The sequence below is a fragment of the Littorina saxatilis genome, linkage group LG9 (genome assembly GCF_037325665.1).
Source record: "Littorina saxatilis isolate snail1 linkage group LG9, US_GU_Lsax_2.0, whole genome shotgun sequence".
Taxonomy (NCBI): Eukaryota; Metazoa; Mollusca; class Gastropoda; order Littorinimorpha; family Littorinidae; genus Littorina; species Littorina saxatilis.
Window position 1 is genome coordinate 51,670,202 of NC_090253.1, and position 27,500 is coordinate 51,697,701.

The 27,500-nt window shown below is 41.1% G+C and overlaps 1 protein-coding gene and 2 long non-coding RNA genes across 3 annotated transcripts in view; 1 reads left to right on the forward strand and 2 right to left on the reverse strand.

Annotated features, from left to right (window-relative positions):
• Positions 1 to 5,922, reverse strand: part of LOC138976387 (uncharacterized) — a 6,204-nt gene extending 282 nt beyond the window's left edge. The window contains exons 1-2 of the mRNA XM_070349240.1: positions 5,692 to 5,922; positions 1 to 4,018 (exon numbers count right to left, since the gene is read on the reverse strand). The exon at positions 1 to 4,018 is cut by the window's left edge and continues 282 nt beyond it. Coding sequence (XP_070205341.1) covers positions 3,034 to 4,017 — 984 coding nt within the window. The 5' untranslated portion in view covers position 4,018; positions 5,692 to 5,922 and the 3' untranslated portion in view covers positions 1 to 3,033. The remainder of the gene's footprint in view (positions 4,019 to 5,691) is intronic.
• Positions 1 to 27,500, reverse strand: part of LOC138976412 (uncharacterized) — a 556,176-nt gene that overhangs the window by 518,642 nt on the left and 10,034 nt on the right. The window lies entirely within an intron of this gene.
• On the forward strand, positions 17,888 to 23,149 carry LOC138976388 (uncharacterized). Its single transcript, XR_011458975.1, has 4 exons — positions 17,888 to 17,902; positions 18,726 to 18,807; positions 20,921 to 21,151; positions 22,976 to 23,149. It is a non-coding gene; the product is annotated as an uncharacterized lncRNA (long non-coding RNA).

The window sequence follows — 27,500 nt, forward strand, 5'->3', positions numbered from 1 at the left end:
TTGGGTTGTACATTTGCATAAATTCACCAAGAACAAAAATTGTCTTACACATCATAGATGGCATTGTCCACTATGTATTAGCTTACTGTTTTTTGTTCTTGTTTCCAGCTTCACCAACAAGCTGTCAAATTTTACTAGACTGGTCACCGGGTTACTTCCCTTTATCTACCGCTTTCTGCATCCGCTCATTAGACCATCATCAAAAAACTTATATTGGCAACTCTAAAAAACAATAAACATTGTGTTTTAGCCCAATTAAAGCACATCGATTAAATACATAATGTCTGTCATTCACCACCAATCCGGCGGTACGCGCCCACACAACTACGTTATGGTGGAGTAAGGGGATGGCGGTGGGGTTGAAAATTTTCGCACAGTTGTTTGGGACGTCTGGCACTGGCTACCGCAGATGCAGAAATGGCAGAGAGACTGATCTTGGGCCGGCTGGCCAATGGGAAGACGGCATTCCGCTCATTAGTTATGCATATGACCTGTGCTCTGGCACCGTCTATACACCACAATCTCGCTTCTCTTCACACCCAAAAATATCATTTATGCTGTGCATAAAATCATTTTTGCATGTTCAGATGTGCGAGGATAGACAAGAATTTAAGATAAAAAGTTTTCCGAAACCGGACAATCAGCCAGCGCCAGCCAGCGCCACAGTCACCACCACAACCACATGAAACGTTCATTGCCAGTTTACGCTGAAAATGTTTATTGGTCGACACCACAGGTCGTTCATTTTCAGCGCAGATAATGCATACAAAATCAGTGGAATATTTTCATAAATTCCACAAAAACTATGATTGACATAATCATATACATTGGGTTGTACATTTGCATAAATTCACCAAGAACAAAAATTGTCTTACACATCATAGATGGCATTGTCCACTATGTATTAGCTTACTGTTTTTTGTTCTTGTTTCCAGCTTCACCAACAAGCTGTCAAATTTTACTAGACTGGTCACCGGGTTACTTCCCTTTATCTACCGCTTTCTGCATCCGCTCATTAGACCATCATCAAAAAACTTATATTGGCAACTCTAAAAAACAATAAACATTGTGTTTTAGCCCAATTAAAGCACATCGATTAAATACATAATGTCTGTCATTCACCACCAATCCGGCGGTACGCGCCACCACCTGATGACTCACATCAGGTACCGCCACCAAGCAAAATCGACCTTTCTCGGAAAGTTGCACTGCACACTTTCTTATAATCCCAGGCTGCACTGCACACCTGTGATCCCATGTTAATGTTCTGCTGCACTGCACGCAGACATGTGCCTGACCTCCCCCTTTCTGTTGCACTGCACACAGAGAGAAGCCCTACGTTTTACCTGATCTACCAGTTGTGCACCCTGATGTAAGACAAGAAAGCGTTAGAAGACCATCTGCCCGCCTGACGGATTTGAGCGTCCGATGCCCCGTTCCGAGCCATGTGGGAGGCACCCCCAATCCTAAAGCTATGCGATTTGAAGTTCTGTTTGGGCAGGCCACAAAATTGGAAAACCAACTGTAGTTGCTCGTTGAATTCCCTGGCCGTTATGGGTGCCCCCGACATAGCTCGGAACAACGGCCCCGTTGCGGACAACAATATTGTTCCGTAAACAGCACAAGACCAATTGTCTCACCAGAATCATCACCAGGGGTTCTTTTGATGTCTGCTTAGTAATTACGGATACTAAATCTAAATTATCTGTATGAATGACTAAGTATTTGTTCTGAAAGGCCAGCGCCCATGTCTCCAGAGCCAAAACGATAGGATACAATTCCAGTAGGGTGATATTTTGGAGTCTCCACCAGTCGGACCACCTACCCTGAAACCACTGCCTACCGAACAAAGCCCCGTATCCCACTGCCCCGGATGCATCCGTCACTAAATCCAGCTCTTCTGAGGATACTTCCTTGTTCATGAGAAAAAAGCACTTCCCGTTAAATGACTGCAGAAAAGTTAGCCAAGTCTTCAAATCCTCTTTCACCCCTTGGTTCAGCCTCACGAAGAATAGCTGAGAGCGTATGCCTCTAATCAAGTCGATCAATCTCCTCAAGAACGCCCTCCCTGGCACCACTGCCTGGCAAGCAAAGTTCAGCAACCCTATGACCGACTGAATTTCCTTCACTGTTGCTTTCTTCTTTTGTAGTAGGTTCTGTATTTCTTGGGCACACTTCGTGAGTTTTTCCACCGGCAGCCGAATTTCTCTTTCGATTGTGTCTATCTCTATTCCCAGGAATGTCAACCTCGTCTCTGGGCCCTCCGTCTTATCAGGTGCCATGGGAACTCCTATTTCCTCACACAAACCCAGAAATCTGTCTAGGTATTCTTTGCCTAGCTGCTTCGATACTGCCGCAAGGAAAAAATCATCCAGGTAGTGCACTAATGGTATCCCTAACTTCTGAACAGCAATCCACTCCCAAGCCGTGCCTAGTTCTTCGAACAAGTGACAAGACGAAGAACAACCCATCTGAAGCGAAAGATCAACATAAAAACTTCCTTGCCAGCTCAGTACGAAGAGGTTTTGGTCACTAGGGTGAATAGGCAACAACCTAAAAGCTTTCTCCACATCAGTTTTTGCCATAAATGCTGTATTTCCTACTGTCTGCACTAACTGTACTGCATCTTGCACATTGGCATATGACACTGTGGCCATGTCTTCCTCTATGAAATCATTTATGGATGCCCCCTTCGGGTGAGATAGATGATGTATCATCCTATACTTTCCTTTCATCTTTTTCTCTACCAAGCCGATTGGAGAACATTGGAACTGAGTAAAAGGAATATGCCTAAAGGGACCTACTAACCTCCCCTCTTCTATTTCCTTCTTTATGTGCGCTTCTACTACTTCTGGCATTTCTTCTGCTGACTTCAGGTTCTTCTGAACTACACTATTTGGGGCTCCTGTGAACCCTACCCGGAAACCCTCTCTGAATCCCTGTATTAAAGCCCGCTTCTTCTGTGGATCGTACCCTTCCAGCCACTTTTCCAGCTTGTCCGCCTTCACTGGCGTGGCCCCCGTGCCCCAGTCTTCATTTCTTTCCTTCTCCTGCTTCTTTTCCCCCCCGTCCCGCTCGAAAGGGGTGCCCTTTGGCGCTGCATTTTCGGATTGCGTGTTGCCCCCCACACTGCGAGCAAAAGTGCTTGAAGCCACAATTGGGGCGGCTGCAAGATCCCTGTTCATTGAACTGGAAGCAGAAGCCCCCCACTTTGGCTGGGTTTCCACTTCCAGTCTTCCCCCCTGCGCCACCCTGCGGCTTCTTCTTTCCCCCGTCATGGGTCTGGGTGGCAGGCTCTAAGCGGGTGGTGGCGAACAGGTCCGCGTCGCTGTCCCCCCATGCCCTTTCTCCTGCAGCAATTGCGAGCCGGTAGCGGTAGTCATAGTCCCGCCAATTGCCCTGCAGCTCATGCAGGGTACACACCCGAGCAAAGTGGGCACCCAGGCCCCTGTGTACCTCTTTCGCTCTGTCCTGTAGTATAGTGATATAAATGTTCCAGGCCTTCACCCACTCTGTGAAGGTTAACAGTTTCTTTTCTTTCTTCTTCTTCTTCTTCTTTTTGTCTTCATCGTCCTCATCCGAGTCCTCCTCCAGCATTTCCTTCGGATCCGCGGGCAGGAGTATTGCGAACCTAACCGCCACACCGCTCCAGATCTTTTCCTTTATTGTCTTTGGCACGTGTAGGTCAATGGGCAACATTTTCTGGTTGCCGGTTGCCCACGCCTGTGTACCGCTAGTGTTAGATTGCTCACCGGAGTGTCCAGAGTGCCCAGCCATGCCTGAGTTGGATTTTCCACCCGTAGAGGTGGTCGATCCTGCGGGCGATGCCTCAGGCGCCGGCGTCTTGGCGGCCCGAATCTCCGCAATCTCCTTCCTCAGGGCCTTCTGCTCAGCAAGGAGCTGGGTTAGCGACTCCTTCACGCCCATTTCGTCCTCTCCTTCAGCCTCCTCGTCTCGAAACCTCTTCGGGGGCTGCTTTGAGGGACGCCCCGGTCGCTTGGTTGGACGCTTCGACATCCTGAAACATTTCAAAGGCCACTAAGCATCAGGGGCCTATTTTTTTTTTTTTTTTTTTTTTTTTTTTTTTTTTTTTTTTTTTTTTTTTTTTTTTTTTTTTTTTATATATGCAGCACGGGCTGTACCAATAAAACATTCCCCATGAAGTCACAACCGGTTCTACCAAACCAGAACCAACAATGACGTCACTCCAGAAGCTGGAAAGGATATTCCCTCCTATTCCACTCCCGGCATCAAAGCTCTGCGTCTGGCGTCTTCGGTAGAACCCAACCACTTCAGTCTGGGAATAAACCTTGGTACCCCGTTCGTGCTGCATCTACACTCCTATTGTGGTTCTGCCCTCAGCACGAGAGTACACCTAAGAAAACACTGTCAATCTGATCATGCAGCACGGGCTGTACCAATACACATTCCCCATGAAGTCACAACCGGTTCTACCAAACCAGAACCAACAATGACGTCACTCCAAAAGCTGGAAAGGATACCCCATCCTATTCCACTCCCGGCATCAAAGCTCTGCGTCTGGCGTCTTCGGTAGAACCCAACCACTTCAGTCTGGGAATAAACCTTGGTACCCCGTCCGTGCTGCATCTACCCCTATTGTGGTTCTGCCATCAGCACGAGAGGATACCGGCTATCACTATTAGCCCCCACTTCCCTCTCACCCGCTGAACAACCACAACACCTTCTTACCTCATTGGTCTATATGCCGACTGTCCAACAGAACTTTTCTCAGTGCTCTGTACAGTAGCATGTGCCCCGACCCTGACAGATGAATCCCATCTGCTAAAAAATGTTTCTGATACTGAGCAAACTTCTCTGCTGGAGGGAAAGCCACGTAGTGGGGGAACAAACCCACTATCCTGTGTGCCGTTTTCAGCTGTTGATGAAGAAGCCTATTCACCTCCCTGGCTATGTCATTGAAACCCCCCCAGCCACTGTATCTCTGTGTCATCCCTGACACCACCACTACTGAGTTTGCCAATGTTTGCACCCTCACACACAGATGCCACAGCTCACGAAACACTTTATTCGGTGTCGTTCCGGGAACAATATTATTGTCCCCCACCATTAGCACTATCACTCCCCATTTTTTCCGGGTGAAAATGGCCCTGTTCTGTTCTAGCATTGATTCAACGTCGCTTATTTTTCGGCCCCCTCTCCCATCGAATATCTGCTCAAAACCATCAAAACCTAAATCTGGCCGCACCCCCTCATCTGTGTTCACAAATCGCTGAAACCTCCACGTGAAAGAGTGCCCGACCACCGCACAACTTGTAAACATTTTCGCTCCCGCCGTCTTTCTTCACAAAGAAACTAGTCACGTGACCGAGCGATTCGCGTTGCCACTGCTCGGACCAATTTTAATGCCAGGAGAAGATGATACTGTCTTCTTTTCTCCCTGAACACTTTTACTGACGGCTGTCAGCTAATTGTACCATCACCGTCTACCTAGCTATCACCCTCGTTCCTTCGAGTGTCACTCCCGGCACACGTGAAACCACATGTTTCTGCCTACGGTGCCACGCTGTCTCCCAGTTTCCCAAACTCCAAACTTTCCTTGCAGACAACTAATTGGCCCCACTCGAGCCTATTACCGCTGTTTCGATCTCAATCGCCCCTCTCGACAATCAAGCAACAAAACAAAACAAAAAAAGGTAAAAGTACGTGTACCTTCTCTTTCCAAAATCCTTGAAACGTTGAAAATTTTCGCACAGTTGTTTGGGACGTCTGGCACTGGCTACCGCAGATGCAGAAATGGCAGAGAGACTGATCTTGGGCCGGCTGGCCAATGGGAAGACGGCATTCCGCTCATTAGTTATGCATATGACCTGTGCTCTGGCACCGTCTATACACCACAATCTCGCTTCTCTTCACACCCAAAAATATCATTTTGTACTTTGTACATTTATATTGATGATGGTGTATTTACAATCGCATAAAAGTAAAGAAGATTATAATTAGGCATTCAAGTGAGTGATAATTGTAAGAACTACTACACAATTGGCCATGTTGGGACTCTGGAATTTTGATAATGGTGTTGTGGTTAAAACTAAATAGTAACTTTGATGAGATGGCCAGGGTGGTTAATTAAGTAGTTAGTTATGGTAATTAGTGAGTAATTAAGTAAAGAGGGGACTTAGTAAGTTGATTAGAATTGATAATTATGGGAAGCCTAATGAGGGAGATATTGTTGTTAGGAGAGACAGTTTATGGACTTAGAGTTATGGGGAATAATGATGGTTCGAACTCAGTGTTGTTATTTTGGAAAGTTTATGAAAAAATTGTCGGGAGATTTTATAAAACGAGTACTTCGAAATACTTTGGGGAAGGATTAAGATGAGTTTTTTTTGTGAAAGGGACTTTAAAATATTAGGGTATTATTAAGTATGTTTTCTCCTTAGGGGAACTTTGTGGGTAAGGGGAGATAATTGAAGTATTGTTGGGGGAACAATTAGTTATACTTGGCTTTGTTCCTACGACAGCGTTCAAGCACAGAAGCGGGGCTGTGGAAGGGTCCAAGCCAGGAGGGATGAGCGACATGAGAGACAGCATGAGTTTCCGGGTGCAGAATGCTTCCGGCTCTGTACCTGGGATGAAGGCGTGCTAGTTGGTGGGGTTTTGACCACCGGTGTGTCGCAAAGTGTGAGCTGTGGATGTGAGGTGGCCCACCTTCAGTGGGTAAAGTGTTGAAGGTGCGGGCATCCTATTGCCGTGAGCAGTCTGTGTATAAGAATATATTCTGGCATCTGTGTGCCTGGGGTATGCAGCTGTGGCTTCAGTAAGCACTGTGACCTATGAGTTAGTCTGAATACATTAAAGACGTGGAGATTCTGCAAGTATTAAAGGAAACTAAGTAGAAATTGACTATTAAGTGAATATTAGGTTAGTAATTTAGTACCAGGCCTGGTTAGTTACATTTTCAACGGGATTAATCTGGAGTGTCTTTAACTTTGCGAGCGACGTTTGACTTCGTGGATCGGCGAGATTTGAAACTGGACTTTGATGTGAAACTTCATGATCACAATGCAAGAAGAGAAACTTATGTATTGATATGGTGATTTGTTGTGATGAAGCAAGGTTATTACGTGGTGGATTAATGTGAGTTTGTTATTGCTGAATTAATGCTCGTACCATTAGATACATATTGTGTTAAAATAAGTGGAAGAGAATTACGGGTCTTGTTATTTAAAGTTAAGTTAATTAGTATTACTGGTGGTTGGGCCTACTGGTTTCATGTGTAGCTGCGTTTGGCGTTGATCTTATGCATCAAGGTTGAAGGCAGTGTAGCAGTAAACGTCGGTAGTCCCTATCGCGAGTTATTAGTGTAAACATAAGTTAGAAATAAAAGTTAGTTAACAAATAACGGGGTTAATTGCTTAATGTAAGTGAAGATAAGCGGATTTGGGTGAAATAAACAACATTGAGTTGAGATAAATTTATAAAGAGACATCTTGATTTTTTGGGATTAGGGAATTAAGGTGGTAAACGTTAATATTTAGGGGTATCCACGGTTCTCTTAGTATCAAGTTATAAACTCTCATAGCCATTTTGTTTCGTTAAAACTTTAAGCTAATTCTTTCTACTTCATCTATCTTTGATTTTGAGTGTTTGTTGTGCAGGTGAGTGTGGTGTGTTTGAAGTGTCATGGTTTGATTTAGTGTGGAGTTGAGTGAGGGTTATTGGTTGTGAATGTGAATGCGGTGTTGTCGTGTGTGTGAATAATAAACTTGGGTGTGAATGTTGCCTGGGTGTGGAGTCAGTGATTAGAGTAAGAGTGGTTGATTGTGTCTGAGTGTTTTTGTACGATAAAAGGTATTCCTATACCTCTCCCAAATCTTAGGGGAGTTACAAGTGTATAAGTGTATGTATGTGCCTTTTTGTGCGTGTGCGTGTGTGTGTGTGTGTGTGTGTGCGTGCGTGCGTGCGTGCGTGCGTGCTCCCTCCCTCCTCTCTCTCTATCTCTCTCTCTCTCTCTCTCTCTCTCTCTCTCTCTCTCTCTCTCTCTCTCTCTCTCTCTCTCTCTCTCTCTCTCTCTCTCTCTCTCTCTCTCTCTCTGTATGTGTGTGTTACTATTCATGCCGCTTGGTAACTTCATAGCTCAAGTACCATACAAAAAGATAAGTTGCCATGAAATGAGCTGTATCATATTTTCGGCACTATCAATTTATTGAAGGAAAAAAAAGTCCTGCGCGCAGCAGAGTTTCGTATGAAAATAAAAAAGAACATTGTTTTAAAAATCTAAAATTGAGAAAAATGTGAAACTCTGAAGCAGTCACCGATTCAAACCATAAATGAACGCGCACAGATGCTTGAACACACGCACTTAGACACATGCATACGCACAAACGCGCACGTACGTACAGACGCAAGCACGCACACACGCACAGTAAATCAAAAAGAAAAAAACCAGAGGAGCTGCAAAAACAAAACAACCAAACAATCATAAAACAAACAACAAACACCAATCGCCCAGCCAGAAAACAAAACAAAACAAGATAAGCAGACACATAGGCAAACAAACAAACAAACAAGTCGCGTAAGGCGAAAATACAATATTTAGTCAAGTAGCTGCCATTTTTCAGCAAGACCGTATACTCGTAGCATCGTCAGTCCACCGCTCACGGCAAAGGCAGTGAAATTGACAAGAAGAGCGGGGTAGTAGTTGCGCTAAGAAGGATAGCACGCTTTTCTGTACCTCTCTTTGTTTTAACTTTCTGAGCGTGTTTTTAATCCAAACATATCATATCTATATGTTTTTGGAATCAGGAACCGACAAGGAATAAGATGAAAGTGTTTTTAAATTGATTTGGACAATTTAATTTTGATAATAATTTTTATATATTTAATTTTCAGAGCTTGTTTTTAATCCGAATATAACATATTTATATGTTTTTGGAATCAGCAAATGATGGAGAATAAGATAAACGTAAATTTGGATCGTTTTATAAATTTTTATTTTTTTTTACAATTTTCAGATTTTTAATGACCAAAGTCATAAATTAATTTTTAAGCCACCAAGCTGAAATGCAATACCGAACCCCGGGCTTCGTCGAAGATTACTTGACCAAAATTTCAACCAATTTGGTTGAAAAATGAGGGCGTGACAGTGCCGCCTCAACTTTCACGAAAAGCCGGATATGACGTCATCAAAGACATTTATAAAAAAAAAATGAAAAAAACGTATGGGGATATCAATCCCAGGAACTCTCATGTCAAATTTCATAAAGATCGGTCCAGTAGTTTGGTCTGAATCGCTCTACACGCACACACACACACACGCACACACATACACACATACACACACACATACACCACGACCCTCGTTTCGATTCCCCCTCGATGTTAAAATATTTAGTCAAAACTTGACTAAATATAACAAAAAGCAAAAGAGCAGAGTTCTGAGTGGCCACAGACAGCGGGAGTACGGAAAGAGAAGTTTACAGTCAACTTCGTGAAAAACGAGGGAAGGCGAGGGAGGGCGAAGTGACAGCCTTCCCGTCCTAAATTCAGCGAAAGAGTAACAGAAACTGAACAAGTCGCGTAAGGCGAAAATACAATATTTAGTCAAGTAGCTGTCGAACTCACAGAATGAAACTGAACGCAATGCCATTTTACTCGTAGCATCGTCAGGCCACCGCTCATGGCAAAGGCAGTGAAATTGACAAGAAGAGCGGGGTAGTAGTTGCGCTAAGAAGGATAGCACGCTTTTCTGTACCTCTCTTTGTTTTAACTTTCTGAGCGTGTTTTTAATCCAAACATATCATATCTATATGTTTTTGGAATCAGGAACCGACAAGGAATAAGATGAAAGTGTTTTTAAATTGATTTGGACAATTTAATTTTGATAATAATTTTTATATATTTAATTTTCAGAGCTTGTTTTTAATTCGAATATAACATATTTATATGTTTTTGGAATCAGCAAATGATGGAGAATAAAATAAACGTAAATTTAGATCGTTTTATAAATTTTTATTTTTTTTTTTAAATTTTCCGATTTTTAATGACCAAAGTCATTAATTATTTTTTAAGCCACCACGCTGAAATACAATACCGAACCCCGGGCTTCGTCGAAGATTACTTGACCAAAATTTCAACCAATTTGGTTGAAAAATGAGGGCGTGACAGTGCCGCCTCAACTTTCACGAAAAGCCGGATATGACGTCATCAAAGACATTTATCCAAAAAATGAAAAAAACGTTCGGGGATTTCATACCCAGGAACTCTCATGTCAAATTTCATAAAGATCGGTCCAGTAGTTTAGTCTGAATCGCTCTACACACACACACAGACAGACACACACACACACACACACACACACACACACACACACACACACACACACACACACATACACCACGACCCTCGTCTCGATTCCCCCCTCTACGTTAAAATATTTAGTCAAAACTTGACTAAATATAACAAGTCGCGTAAGGCGAAAATACAATATTTAGTCAAGTAGCTGTCGAACTCACAGAATGAAACTGAACGCAGCAAGACCGTATACTCGTAGCATCGTCACTCCACCGCCCGTGGCAAAGGCAGTGCCCGTGGAATTGACAAGAAGAGCGGGGTATTCGTTGCGCTAAGAAGGATAGCACGCTTTTCTGTACCTCTCTTCGTTTTAACTTTCTGAGCGTGTTTTTAATCCAAACATATCATATCTATATATTTTTGGAATCAGGAACCGACAAGGAATACGATGAAAGTGTTTTTAAATTGATTTCGAAAAAAAAATTTGATAATAATTTTTATATATTTAATTTTCAGAGCTTGTTTTTAATCCAAATATAACATATTGATATGTTTTTGGAATCAGCAAATGATGGAGAATAAGATAAACGTAAATTTGGATCGTTTTATAAATTTTTATTTTTTTTTACAATTTTCAGATTTTTAATGACCAAAGTCATTAATTAATTTTTAAGCCACCAAGCTGAAATGCAATACCGAACCCCGGGCTTCGTCGAAGAGTACTTGACCAAAATTTCAACCAATTTGGTTGAAAAATGAGGGCGTGACAGTGCCGCCTCAACTTTCACGAAAAGCCGGATATGACGTCATCAAAGACATTTATCAAAAAAATGAAAAAAACGTTCGGGGATTTCATACCCAGGAACTCTCATGTCAAATTTCATAAAGATCGGTTTAGTAGTTTAGTCTGAATCGCTCTACACACACACACACACACACAGACACACAGACACACACACACACGCACACACGCACATACACCACGACCCTCGTTTCGATTCCCCCTCGATGTTAAAATATTTAGTCAAAACTTGACTAAATATAAAAAGACAACTGACGGCAATATACGAAGTGGCGACAGATATGCACTGAGGGTCGCTGCAAACACTTACACACACACACACACACGCACGCACGCACGCACGCACACACACACACACACACACACACACACACACACACACACACACACACACACACACACACACCTACACACACACACACTTTCGAATAGAAGATAAGCGCACGAACGGCCAACAACATGTGCCGGGACGACAATATGAGCCGCCAAGGTCGCTTTTTTTTATTGTCGCCGGCGACAATATGTGCAGGGGCGACAATATGTGCCGTAACAGACGGTCTATTTTTTGTTATTTATTTATTTTTTTTGAATTCTTGTTTACTATTGTTTATTATGAACGTTTTAATGTTTTATTTTACTCTAATAATTTTTTTAATTGTGTAAAATAAATAAATATTTTTTTTTTTTATTTTTTTTTTAAATCCACGTGCACAAGACACAAACTTTCATACTGGGGGAGCGAGCCAGTCTGAAGAGTACTCGGGTCCAGCGCCAGCGTTTTTTATTATGTGTAGATATGTTTCTGTTTTGTTTTTGTTTTTGTGTATTTCATGTTTATCATGTTATTTATGTATCAGGACTGCGCTAATTATGATGACGTTACGTATGCGTTATGTCATTATGAGTTACGTCATTCATTTCGTCAGCAAGCGGCCGAAAACTCAACTAAGCTGAGTTCTTGTTACTTGTTGTTTGTCTATGCACTTAAAAGATCGTTGGGTCGATATATTTGTGATTGTAACGTATTTTTTTGTCAATAACAAACGTTCCAACAAATTACCCTTCTTGTTTTTTGTTACGTTTGAAGTAAATATTGACAAGGTGTGTCATAAACGTTGCATTGGAATCGGCGGTGTAAAACGGAGCTATACTTTTATCTGTTACATCTAGTACCGTATTTGTGAATGCGATTGTAAGGACAAGATTTAAAAAGAAAAACGCACTGTTAACACACAACCGTTGATAACGACTATGGATTCCCGCCGCAGACTTCTCATCAACATAATTAAACAAGTCTCGGGAATTGTTCAATGACTTCTGAAAGAGCGACAAACAGACAACAGACAGACAGACAGACAGACAGAGAACAATAGAGACAAACAGTCGCGTAATGCGAAATTACTACATTTAGTCAAGTTGTCGAACTCACGGAAAAACGCACTGCACTTTTTCACCAAGACAATACAGCTTCGTCAATCCCCCGCACGTGTAAAACGCAGTGACACTGACAAGCCAGTCAGTATAGCGTGGTAGCGGTTTCGTTTAGCAGGATAACGCGCTTTTCTGTATCTCTATTCTTTTTAACTTTTTGAGCTTGTTTTTAATCCAAAGATAACATATCTATATGTTTTATGGAGTCAGGAACCGACAAGGAATAATATGAACTTGTTTTCAAATCGATTTCGGAAATTGTATTTTAATCATAATGTTTATATTTTTAATTCTCAGAGCTTGTTTTTAATCCGAATATAACATATTTATATGTTTTTAAAATCAGAACATGATGAAGAATAAGATGAACGTAATATCGATTTATAAAAATATAATTTTAATTACAATTTTCAGATTTTTAATGACCAAAGTCATAAATTAATGTTTACGCCTTTAATCTGAAATGCAATACCAAAGTCCGGCCTTTGTCAAAGATTGTTTGGCCAAAATTTCAATCAGTTTGATTGAAAAATGAAGGCGTGACACTGCCGCCTCAACTTCATTTAGGAACCTACGCTAATTATGATGACGCGAGCTTCCATTCAAATTAACTTAGGCAACGATGGTTCGATGACGTCATCCAATAGTCACATCACAGAAGGAAATGTACACAGGCTGAACGTAGCCCATTTTAGCTCGACTTATTAGACAGAGAGGCTTGAAGAGAATGATGATAACAAAGTTTTTTTACAGAGTGCAGACCTTAATGATCGTGAGAACGCACAATTTATTGTTTTCTGATGGTTATAACCGGAAGTAGCTTTCGATAATGGGGCAGACAACTCCCGTAAACCCTTCAAGGCTTACTCCCCTTCTTTGTTGTCATTAGTTTCATGTCTGACGAACTTCGGAACAGCTGTTACTTTTCTTTTATGTCATATTTAGGATTTGCTTTACGTGCAAAATAATGAAGTATGAAGAGCAGATGACAGAAGAGCACCTGATATCTTACGTGTATGTCTTATAATTTGGTTTGCTGAACGTGCTTCGATAGCTGCATGTGAACGTAAGTAACATCTGTTCGATTCTCCCTCTATGTTAAAACATTTAGTCAAAACTTGACTAAATGTAACAAGTCGCGTAAGGCGAAATTACTACATTTAGTCAAGCTGTGGAACTCACAGAATGAAACTGAACGCACTGCATTTTTTCTCAATGACTGTAGTCCGCCGCTTGTGCAAAACGGAGTGAAACTGACGAGCCTGTTTAGCGCGGTAGTGGTTTCGCTGTGCTGCATAGCACGCTTTTCTGTCCCTCTATTCGTTTTAACTCTCTGAGCGTGTTTTTAATCCAAACATATCATAGTTATATGTTTTTTGTAATCAGGAACCGACACGAAATAAGATGAAATTGTTTTTAAATCGATTTCGGAAATTTAATTTTGATCATAATTTTTTTATTTGTAATTTTCAGAGCTTGTTTTTAATCCGAATATAACATATTTATATGTATTTGGAATCAGGAACTGATGTAGAATAAGATGAACGTAACTTTGGATCGTTTTATATTTAAAAAAAAAATATTACAATTTTCAGTTTTTCAATCACCATAGTCATACAGTAATTTTTAAGCCACCAAGCTGAAATGCAATACCGAGGTCCGGCCTTTGTCGAAGATTGCTTTACAAAAATTTCAATCAATTTGATTGAAAAATGAGGGTGTGACAGTGTCGCCTCAACTTTTACAAAAAGCCGGATATGACGTCATCAAAGACATTTATCGAAAAAAAGAAAAACACATCCGGGGATATCATACCCAGGAACTTTCATGTCAAATTTCATAAAGATCGGTCCAGTAGTTTACTCTGAATCGCTCTACACACACACACACGCACACACAGACACCACGACCCTCGTCTCGATTCCCCCCTCTATGTTAAAACATTTAGTAAACTTGATTAAATGTAAAAAGACAAGAAGAGAAAGAGAGAGCGAGAGAAGAGGGGGGAGACATTCAAGACAGGCAAACTAACACACAGACATTCGCACACATGGAGAAAGACAGAGACAGACAAACTGACAGATGACAAACATAGGAGGAGAGTGTGTATGAGAGAGGGGGAGAGAGAAAGAAAGAAAGAGAGAGAGAGAGAGAGAGAGAGTGAGAGAGAGAGAGAGAGAGAGAGAGAGAGAGCGAGAGAGAAAGACACAGACAGAGAGAGAGAGGGAGAGAGAGAGAGAGAGAGAGGGAGAGAGAGAGAGAGAGAGAGAGAGAGAGAGCGAGAGCGAGAGAGAGAGAGCGAGAGAGAAAGACAGAGAGAGAGAGAGAGGGAGAGAGAGAGAGAGAGAGAGAGAGAGTGAGAGAGAGAAAGAGTGAGAGAGAGAGAAAGAGTGAGAGAGAGAGAGAGTGAAAGAGAGAGAGAGAGCGAGAGAGAGAGAGAGAGAGAGCGAGAGAGAAAGACAGAGAGAGAGAGAGAGGGGGAGAGAGAGAGAGAGTGAGAGAGAGAAAGAGTGAGAGAGAGAGAGAAAGAGTGAGAGAGAGAGCTCTTGCAATTAGGGACACGCATTGACCTTGACAGAAAGTAGGGACACGTGCGTCTTTGCTGTTTATTCAGGCGTGGAAAGAGGTCCACTTTCTCACCCCCCAGTCACGATAACGTGAATAGCCACTACCTCTATGTTGGATCGTCATTGTTTACTCTTGCAGACCTGCACCTGTTTTTGCTGAGGGTATAACACGGAATCAACACACTCACTGCTTCAGTACAGTTAAGTAACCCTGGTCAGCTCGAACCTTCTCGGGAAAAGAAGAGTGAATTTTCTTGTGGGTGAGATTTATATGTCTGTTTGGCTGTCTGTTAATTAGCTTGCATTCTGTGTATTTAAAACGTTTATTTTGCCACATTTTGTCTTTATAATGCAGGGAGTGATTGTACCAGACGACGTTTTAAACGTGACATTAACAGGTTAATGTTTCGCTTCGCGTGGCGGGAAAAAACCCACCTGCAATAGAAAGGCTTTTGAAAAAGTGAAAAGAACTGTTTTATGTAACGAAGTTAAGCTAGGTGGATTGAACATGATTGATTTGCGACAGTCGCAGTGGCCATGTTGGGTTGGGTTGGATGCGTGCATGCCTGGTTTTCTCCTGTAGATGGGTGTCGGCACAGAAGGTCTGCCCGCTGTCCTCAGCCAACATGCTCCGTCTTCATGGCAGCTCAAATTTTTTATCGAGGTTCTCTCCTCTAGATCCGCCGTGTTTCGCCTAGGGGCTTGCGCTGCCTAGTTGATAGGGTCACCTCGTAGAGGATGTGGTCATAGACCACGCACGGTCGGTCTTGGGATAGGGAAACGTTATGCTAGTCCGGAGGAATTACGCCACAATGGCCACCTCGCGAAGACCCAGGGTCCTAGACTAGGGAGGTCCTAGGGGGAGCACCGGGAGGGCTACCCCTCTACCCGCACCTCCAACACAATCCCTTCCCCTGGTAGCTTCATCCCCAAGGAGGAAACAGAGCTACAGTGGTCGCCGCTTAATAAAACCACTTCTGGACCGACGAAAAATGGCTTTAATAAGCGGCGGATTTATTAACCGGCGGTCCAGGAATACGTCATTTTCGAAAGAAAAAAAAATCTCTTTTGTTTACGTCACTCAGTCACTTTCTTTCGTCATTTACACTTGTTTGAATCTAAACAAAACTTCACGAAGGATGTTGAACTTTTGTTTTAATTATGTACATGTACGTGTACTTTGATCACTTCGGTACATCAATAATTTCACTGTCACCGTCACGAATCATTACTCGTCAGAGAAGAACGATTTTATGAGTGTTTGTTTGTTGGTCGTCTTCCACATCAGAACAAGATAATGTGAGTTTTAGTCACAAACTACGTGATTTCTCTGAGAAAACTGGCTTTAATAAGCGGCGGGTTGGTTTTATTAACCGGCTTTTTCTAATACATAAGATATAGTGATAAATCCGGACCGTCTGAAATCGGCTTTTATAAGCGGCTGGCTCTATTAACCGCGGTTTTATTAAGCGGCGTCCACTGTACCTGCAACGCCCCGCAGTCGCAGTGTTCCTTCTTGTTATTGAAACAAGAGGAGACAGAGAACAGGCTTTTCTCCACAGTGTGTGTTCCGTTTCAACCAACGCACTAATCGGGGATAGATGCTAGCGCATGCTAAGGCCAAAAAAAAAATTGTCTGTTGAGGGTAACATGACAAAAAAAAGTAGGGTCGGTAGGTAGGTATTTTTTTTTAATTTTTTTTTTTTGTGTAAATGCTATGTTGGCTGAACATTCACTTCTTATATTTGATGAATACATGTTTTAAAACTAACGTATAAATAAAACAGAGAGAAAGGGAGAGAAAGAAACGCCAAATGTCTTTTTTTAGCATTTTTACCTCTTTTTTTTCTTCTTTTTTTTGAAATCAAAAAAAAGTTTTTGGGTCGGCGCCAAATCGATAGGGTCGGTCGGGTTACCCTAAACAGACAATTTTTTTTTTGGCCTAATAAGACTAGATTTAACTTTTGGGAAAAGGGACAACAGTTCGGAGTGAATCAGTGAAGCGTCGTGTGTATACACATAGCCGCGTGTGAACGAGAGTATACTGAATCAAAAACGGGTCCAAATATGGGTGAAATCAATCTGCTGCAACAATGGTGAAATCCAGAACTGATAAACAAATGGAAGTACATTATCAGATCTCTAAACAGCGCTCTCCCTCATTTGTGACCCTACACCACGGAATGAGTCGCATGTCACCTTTACATGATTTTCATATTTGTATATTTTCCTAAAGAGTTTTTAATGCTCTATCCAGTGGTGAAAATCGTTGAGTTATAAGCCTGTGACTAAGGTGACCCTCACACTGTTGCCAGACATTCCCTGGACTTATATTAAAGATATAGTGTCCACGCCGCCATTTTGGATAGTTTTCTGTCGAATTCGGCCGATTTGAAGATTTTTGGGAATCTAGTGTACCTTAATTAAGACGCACCTGGCCCGGTTTGCTCAATAAAGCACCACAAGTATGCTAAATAATTAAATCAAAATGAGTAATTTGGCGTCTGCTCTCCACCATTTGAAGATTAAAATTGGCCGTCATAGACTGGTTTTTGTCGCGAGCGCGTGCCGTTAGCATGACGACTCAAAACAATGGCGAATGGGATAGCCGCTCAGTGGGACAGGCCCGCAAGTTTCAGTAAGAAATCGACTCCATGTGGTTCAGAAAGCAGCTGACTGACTCCGAACAACACATAATCACGAGAAAGACACGCTCGGCGCACGAAATGCAACGTTATCATCAGCAAGCAGATGGAAAGCTGGATTCAACTGAGTGTTTTACCGTTCAGTGTGTGCCGCGACGTAGCTCTATCCTGCTACTGGAGTTGTAAGTATTAAATAAAGCGAGTGTTGTCGTGTATACTTTGGAAAGACCTGGACACATTTTGCTGCCGTGTTGTATGTGTGTCTGCTGGTGTGTAGTGCGAATGAAGGATCAATCAAGCGGCCGAATGTGTCCAGTTTTCCTGTTTTTGTTTGAACACGGACACAGTGTCAGTGTGTGTGTTTGCAACTACGGTGCGTGTGTGTCTGTGCACTGCACAGGAGCTTGTATCAAAACGCCGGTCGATCATCGTAGTAAGGGTAAGCATGCAGAAGTAAATAATGATCGACCGGCGGTTGAATACAAGCTCCTGTGGTGCACTGTATATGAGACAGAGACTCACAGAGTAGCCAGTCTGTGAGTAATCCCCCTAAAACATTTTTTGAGATGGGAAAAAGTAGGGTTAGTCAGCACACGTGATACTGATATTTTAACGCTTTATGGGCAGTTGTTTCTTTGCAGTCTTTGGAGGTTGTGCAACAGAACATGTTATTTATAACTGACATTTTATATTGTCAGTGGTATGAGTTTTTCTGTGCAGTAAGAACTATGATTGAAGTTTATTGGTAAAGCTTTGTGAAAGGGTTACTTTTAATGAAGAACACATTCTTCCTCAGTGTTAATTGAAGCAAACACTAAATGTGGCAGAACTTCATTCATCCTTTCTTTTTTGACTGCCATTTTAAGTGTCGCTGCGGCATGTTCAAAGCTTCATGTTCAGAACTGATGTTGCTGTAGAACTATATGTAATTGGCCAGCCTTTGGTTTACACTTAGTGATTTTAGATGTTGCTATAATTACTATAACAATTTTCTGACATTTTCAGGGAACAAGCACCCGGACATCAAACATTCTTGCAATGTGTGGCAATAATGGCATAACATATTTCAGACAAAAAGATCAGTAAGGTGAGTTTAAATGTTCATAATTTTGGTGTAAGTCAAGCTTATCCCCGAGTACGCAGTAGGAGGGTCCAGCAGACTTTAATTGTGTGTCTGTCTGTCTGTCTGTCTCGACTTAACAGCTTATTGCTGGGAAACTACTGGGCGCAGTTCGTTCAAAAGTTGATACACTAACTTGATAATAGGTCCGATTGATCGTATTAAAACTTCATAATGTTACCTGGGACCTAAATGCCAAATAATCCACAAAAACGACGCTTAACGGCGGGCGCAATTCGCGGTGGGAGTACAACTGCCGTGCAGCTAATGGAACAGCCAGCTGGTGCAAATCACGTCCGCCTATATGGCCAAAGTGATCTGGGATCGATTCCCGGCATGGGCGGTCTATTTTTTTTTTTTAATTCTTGTTTACTATTGTTTATTATGAACGTTTTAATGTTTTATTTCACTCTAATAATTTTTTTAATTGTGTAAAATAAATACAATTTTTTTTTTATTTTTTTTTTTTATAAATCCAAGTGACTCGGGTTCGATTCCCGGCATGGGCGGTCTATTTTTTTTTAAAATTCTTGTTTAATATTGTTTATTTTGAACGTTTTAATGTTTTATTTTACTCTAATAATTTTTTTAATTGTGTAAAATAAATAAAAAAAGATTTTTTTTTTTTTAATCCAAGTGATCCGGGTTCGATTCCCGGCATGGGCGGTCTATTTTTTTTTATTCTAATCTTTTTTAAATTCTTGTTTACTATTGTTTATTATGAACGTTTTAATGTTTTATTTTACTCTAATAATTTTTTGTGTAAAATAAATATATATATATATTTTTTTTTTAATCCACGTGCACAAGACACAAACTTTCATACTGGGGGAGCGAGCCAGTCTGAAGAGTACTCGGGTCCTGCGCCAGCGTTTTTTTTTATCTTTTATCTTGAGCAACTATCTCTGTCGTGTCTCTCTCAGGCTGCGCACCTGACATAAGTTGCCAGGAACCAATTCCTTGAGTGTGGCAATGGTTTACCATTTCTGGTTTACTTGAACTGCAGCCATACAGAAAGGAATTGTTGAGTGATTAAAAGTTATGGAGTCTTTAAAAAGATGTAGTTAGAGGATAAGACACTGTAAAAGTTTGGAAACAGTATTTTTCTTCTTCATGGTTATAACACAACTGCAGCATGTGTCTTCAATTTCTGAAGATGCATTATAACGACAGTGGCACCCCCCCTTTTAAGACATCAAACAATCTGAGAAAATCAAGTCTTAAAAAGGAATGAGTCTTAAAATGGGGGTAATTTTACAGACGTTATGAACAGAAAATGTGAGAAAACAAGGTTTTAAAAAGGAGGGAGTTTTAAATTTGGGGTCTTAAAAGGGGTGTCCCACTGCATTATACATGCCATGGAAATCATGATGATTTTACAGATAAATACAATGACAATTGAAAGCAATTTGCAGCCCAGTGTCTTATTATCTGATTATCTTCTGTCTATTTTTATCATTGCACCTTTGCTACAAAACTCGTGGTTACAACTTGACCAAAAGTCAATTATTATCAATAAACTAAGCAACATGCGCACACAAAAACATACTCAATTGTCGAGAACAGTGTCAGTTTTATTCCATGTAGATCTTAAATGCAAATGTACACATTTTCAGAAACAAGTCTTAGAATTCTGCATTTCAATCATATAAAAGATGTAAATTAATATATCCCAGACCCATGATTTGTATTACTTCAACAGGGTATACTTATGGCTTGGCTTGCTGCAACATGTCAACGAGCACTCTTCAACACATATTTGTTCTGCACAAGGTTTACTAGACCTGTCAATTCAACGCATTAATCAAGATACTTTCAGGACCCTTCCCCAGACATTGTTGTTCATGTCAGCTGTTCTTTGTGCCAGATTGTGTATCCCTTTTGACTGACAATAATGCTGCAGAGGGAAATACTACAGTGGAACTTGTAAAATTCTGAGAAAATCAGCTACGTCTTAAACAGAGGGAGTAAATTTACAGAGATTATAAACAGAAAATAAAAAAACAGGATCTTAAAGAAGGGGGGGGGGGGCTGTACATGAAGGTTCCACTGCACAGCTAAAAGTGATCTTTCTCTGCAGGTACCATATAGTGTCTACAATACAAAGATGGTTTGCAGTGGAGGTTGACGTTGCAAAGTCCTATGCACACATCACTGAACACAAAGTTCGTCCCCAAAAGGCGGAGCAGCAGGGAAGTTTTCTACAAGCCAGAACCCCCAAGTCTATCTAATCCCACGGTCTACACATCTGGTCCCCACAATGCCCTCCATCTACCAAGGAAATTGTTTTACAGCAACAGTCACAATAATTGTAGGTGCATCTTTATGTCTGCTCATTTGAGTTTATTTTATGCAAAGATATGCAAGTGAAATCACATGTATATATACCTGTAACTCCAATTATCCCAATACCTACACGTAACTACACTGAGATTAGAAATTAAAATGAGGACAAATATTAGTACTGTAAACTGCGGCTGCCTTTTAAGTGTCCATCCGCTTTATGCACAGATTTTGCCCAAAGTAGGGGGTGGGGCGTTTACTAGGTACTGTGCCTGTGCAGGATCAGTTCCTCGTTAGAAATGGTGATATTTGGTATCTTGGTGTGAACATTTTAATAGGAGATGTATCTGTGCACAATTAGTCACCATGTAAGTATCTTTCGCCTGATATGCAAGTGTCTAAACAGAAGAAAAAAAGACTAAAAACCCAACAAAAAATTCACTGAGAGTGAATGAACACACATCCTAAAAACCACAAAGTGAATAGTCAGTCAGTCAGTCATTGATACTGATCCAATCCATCGATTTGTCGAAGAAAGGGGTTTAGTTTTTTTTTTAGAGAGCTAAAATGTTTCAGGGGGAAATGGCGTAACCAAACACTGGTCGTTTCACATGCTCCCTTAAATCACTAAAATCAGACCTCTTCAACTTCCGAAGACGCTCTCTCATCTCCATCTTCTTTTCACAGGGCTATCCAGATACTCCAGTGACCAGAGTATCAAATAAACATTATAGTTGTCTTTCAGCATTCCCTAGAATGACAATGTCACTGCAGGGTGCAGAACTGTGTAAACACCACTATAAGCATTATGCTTGTTGTTGTTTACTCAATATGGCGTGTTTTTGTGTAAATAATGCACAAACGTTGAATAAAACAGTTTAAACCAACTGTGCACATCATTTAAAAAAAAACCACACACACACAGAAAACACTCCCGCAGTGGGGCACTGCGGTTATGAAATTAAAGGCCCCTCCTGTTTTTGGAACCGCAGGAGCTTTCTAGTTTGCTGTTAGGTAGATTTTTGGTTCCTCTTTCCTGTCATGCTCTCTTTTTCTTCATGAATTCTTTTCTTTTTTCTGCCTTCTTGCTCATTCACCTGTATTTTTTCCAAAAATCTCTTCTCTTGCCGCTTGTCTCGCGATTCATGTATAGTTTAATCTGTTAGTGTTCTGATGTAAGTCCAGCAGTAGATAGGTTAAGCCTATTTTAACATACTGGAAACTGGTAATCTTCCAGTAGGTATTAATTTAGTTTTACTAAAGCCTGCTGGGACACAAGTAATGGGTTAGTGCATTTGTAAACAGGAATCGCTTGACAAGTGGCCCCCTTCATCCCCCCCTTCCTCGTCCTGATATGGCTCTGCGTAGTCGGCTGGACGTTAAGCAACAAATAAACAAACAAACAAACAAACAAACAAACAAACACAGAAAACACACAACATATGTTGACGACACTGATCCAAATGTTGGAGGATGGGCGTTAACTAGGTTCTGCGGGCGCTGAAAAGGTAGTTTATGGTACATATAAAAAGCAAAAAACAATGTGCTTTGAGAGATAAAACATACACAAATTCAGAACGGTGCTAAATACAGAGTATGGTCACACCAACCCCCAACGAAATGTACTTCATATAACACCACAATGTACTTCAATACAGGCGACTAGGACGAAAGTCAGTGTACTGGCCAGTTGGATCTAAATTGTCATGCCTATGACCCATACACAGCAACTGCACATGGCGACTCTTACACCTTCACCCAAATAACCAAATATGTATGTCCACAATGTAAGCTGTGTGAATGTTGCGTATCGTTTTGTTTTATTGATATTCCCATCCTCTTCTTCTTCCAGGGCGAGGGCACCTCCAATCTCTTCTCTGTGTGTGGGCCAGTGGGAGCCTGCTGCCATCAAGCACCAGTGCCTTGAAGTCCTGGAGCATAAACAGAAAACCACCCATCACTAAAGACGCTTGATTCAGAATCAAACTTCAAATAATAAACATGAACCAAATGCAAGAAACAGTGTGAAAATAAAAAGTAAAAGAATTGTATTTGTAATCTATTCATCTATGTAATGGGGTGCAGGTGTGAGTAAAAGGTGTGTGTGTGGGGGTGTGTGGTGGTGGGGGGGATTTACTTGTAGGCATTGGCTTTCCAGATTGTTGGCATTCTGACACACTGACCAGTGGCACTGTGTGAACAAGTGTTCCAGTACTACCATGAGCAAAAGTGCCAGTTACACATCTTTAGGTACTTGGAATGAATGCCCAGTTTACCCATGCATTGAACAGTAAAACCTAAGTTTGCCGCCACCCCCCCCCCCCCCCGCCTTTTTTTTCTAAACATTTGTCTTTTAAGACATTACTTTCTCAGATTTCTGTTTATAACCTCCATTCTAACACATTATTGCTTTTTACATTTAGTCAAGTTTTGATCTTTAATTGAGTTTGTAATATCTTAAAAGAAGGGCTCCACTGTATCGCTATTTTTTTCTGCACAAGTGGTATTGAAGCAGCAGTAGTCAAGTGCTAAACCGCATAAAGGCCTGTTTGGTATACTATTCGATTCTGATGTTTCAAGCAGAACTGCTGTGTGACATGTGGTTGGAAAATGTGTCTCAGGGATTGTCTTGATTTTTAAACAATTGAACAGGAAGGCAGACATGAATTTGAACTGCAAGGCATACACAATTCTAAAACCTAAACATCATAATTATGACTTCCTACATTTTTAGCATGATCATGGAATCTGCTCGCCAATGTGTCATATATATTATAAAGATCAGTATGGAGGCAGAAATAATCAATCTGAAAAATATCCTTCATATACAAAGAGCAAATGGGTGTAGCTTAAACAGTAAACAAGAATTCATATTTTAGAATACAGTGGAACCCCCTTTTACGACCCCCCAAAATCTAAGAAAATAAGGTCTCAAAAAGCAAGAAGTCTTACAATGAAGGTACATTTGCAGAGGTTATGACCTAAACATCTGAAACGCAAGGTCTTAAAATAGGGGAGATCTTGAAGTGTAAAGGTTTTTAAAAGAGGGTTTTCATGGTACAGCACCCCAACTGTGTGGACTGTTCATTTGTATTTCCCTTTATGAGACACTAAAAGGTTGTGTGTAGTGACATTTAACTGCACAAAATATCTCGACACAATCTGAATGCTGAAGCTGAATTTTAATTATTTGTCATTATCTTCTGAAAATAGGAAATAAATATATGTATACACATTCACTAGAATAGCAAAAAACAATAGGCACCAGTAATATAATTTGCGACTGAGACCTGCAAACCTCACTTTTTGTCATTATTTAGTATACCCTGCAACAAAGTCATCCACCTAACAAATCTTGCAGAATAAAAAGGTACTTACTGGAATTATTGAGTTTAGAGAAGGGTTGGACTTGGAGGGCGGTGTTGTTTTTTGGATCAGCCTTCTTCCCCAGCAAACCAATTTCAGTTTGAGAGGACTTAGACCAGTCCTTTCCTCTTCATCTGCCCACACATAGAGACTGCTAATTCCTCTCCCTATCCTGCCTCCGCACCTTTTCTCTTGCAGGGGCAGCTCTGTTGTTGTTTTGAACATGAAACTTCCATAGCCTGGAAATAAAGACAAATTCATGAAAAGGATACACTATTCATCAATCCACCTTACAGTTAATGAGTTATTGTATCAAACTTCAATCATCATCAGCTTCAAGAAAAGCTCACTTGAGTTTGACATATATACTCCTGTCACGCACTGATGCGTGGAAGATTAGATGAATACACAGAATCAAAATCAGATACTCACACTCAATCACTCGCTTTCATGCCCTATACTGAACCAGGAAAACAATTTGCAGAAAAAATCAATTTAGTCAACTAATAAAGTCTGCAAAATCACAACAACAACAATCTCACTTTCACATACTCAAACTAAAAGAGAATTAACTCAGAGAAATAACGACTACAACATAATACAATGATACAACAAACACAAAATTGCCGGAATAAATCAACACTAACAAACACTAAGAAAACACCGTCTAGAGTAAGAATCCAGATTCACAAAGTCCATTTACCGGGCAAGCATGCCAGGATTAATGTCAGTTCCAGAACCACAGTATGTCATTCGACGACAAAACAATGTGTCGAGAGCGTGATCAGCGCCAGTTCATACACAAGATTGTTCGTAGATGAAGTTAAGTGCCTGATCGGAGTTAGATCAGAACCAGACAACAACGCAAACAAAGCTGAGCGCCGCGCTCAATGACCGGTTCCATCTCCGGAACAGCATCACCAGGCTTGACATCCAGGCTGGATTCACAGCAGGATCTGTTAAACAAAATTTGGTCTAAGTAATCTGATCATAAGACCTAAACCATAGTCACCAAACCTTGTGTGTTTATCTCCAAGTTCAAACAACAATTCAATTTTGCTGCTAAACTTGAACCTAAAATTTCACAAATATGAACTTCCAATGTCCACATGAAAAATCTTCCTTCAAAAATAATCTAAGTTCCGATTCACAATCAGAACATGAAGATTCTTCTTCGAAAATATTTACAAGTTAACTTTCTTCAAAGTTGTTATTTTCCTTTTGCAAAAGTATTCACAAAGTCAAAATTGCTTTTAAAACATAACAACTTATGACCTCTCTAACTTCCTGTCCAATTATAGACACACAAGGTCAAGGTCAAACATGTTCTACAAATTCACAACAAAATGATCTCAAATGACAGCCTTTCGCACTTCCAAAGAATTTTCACAACAGGTTATGAAAATTAAAACAACATGCTTCCGCCATTTTGAATTCAAGGGACACAACTCTCCGCTCTTCCTTCAGTGGACATAACCCACTTTCCCCAGAAATACTGTAGTTACTCATTGTCCGCAAATTCATCTTCACACTCTCATTCAAAATCGAAGCCCTCCTGCTTCACATTATAACAACATGTATCCATTTACATTTTAGGAATCTCCTAAATCATTTTTACATCAGGTAGCTTCAAAGTTATTTACCATGTGGGACCATGAGGTCCGCCATTTTGAAAAACGAAAAATGCATGGCCAAACTATCTACAAGCGCATAGGCAATTTGAAAATGTTACCAACCTCCTATCCCAAATAATACCTACTACAATCGAACATAAACCAAACTGAAACTCAGAAAATAGAGCACATATTCACACATTCTTTCCAGCATACCAAGGGTCTTGCTAGTTACAGAATATTCAGCATAACACGCTCACACTGTAGACTCAACATTTTCGCTCACCATAATATCCCGTGATAGAATGAATCTTTCAGCAACACATCTTGACAGAAGCCATTTGAACATGGGCTTTCTTCCTTGAAGATACCACACCACACTGTTCTAGGGAAACGGAATTCAAACAAGCCTTCACACTGTCCGTCCTGTCAGGAGTTCAATCGAGAACCACCTGAGACCGACACTTCATGTCCTCGCGCTGTGAGTTTAGGTTACAACTGCCGTCCTGTCCGTCACGAGAGGGGTTCACTAGTCCGAGGGTTCACTAGTCCGAGGGTTCACTAGTCCGAGGGTTCACTAGTCCGAGGGTCCACTAGTCCGAGGGTTCACTAGTCCGAGGGTTCACTAGTCCGAGGGTCCACTAGTCCGAGGGTTCACTAGTCCGAGGGTTCACTAGAGACGCTTGAACAAAGGATATTCAATTTGATTTGTTTTTATTTTGTGTGTATGTGTCCGTGGATGTGCGTGTGCGTGCGTGCGTTTTCACTGCTGTGGGAACCAAATCGAAGAATATTCTCATAAAAACACTGAGTTGTTTTCATTCAAAAAATAATGTGGTGTTTTATATTTTGACTGAAGAAATCTCAGACTATTTCCCCCAAGAAACTTAGTTATTTATATTTTGACTGAAGAAAGGATATTAAATTTATCAGGATACCGCCCCGACTGGACAATTACGTGATCGAACTGCCTACAGTTTTTAGTCGTATTATATTGCACCTCGGGTTTCCTTTTGCCCGTGAGGGTCAATTAGTTATCCCACCGACCTGAATTATGGAGAGGATCGAGCCTGGGTTGTACAGCCTCACACATAATTTCATTGAAATCGGTTCTCAAACATCGGATATCTATTTGCGGACACACACACACACACATACACACACACACACACACACACACACACACACACACACACACACACACACACAAACACAAACACAGTGAAACCTATATACTGCCTTTTAAGGGGCGGTATAATAACTGGAAAATCAAGCGTCTATAGTAAATCATCGGACTAGTGAACCCTCGGACTAGTGAACCCTCGGACTAGTGAACCCTCGGACTAGTGGGACGAACTGGAAAACCAAGCGTCTATAGTAAACCCTCGGACTAGTGAA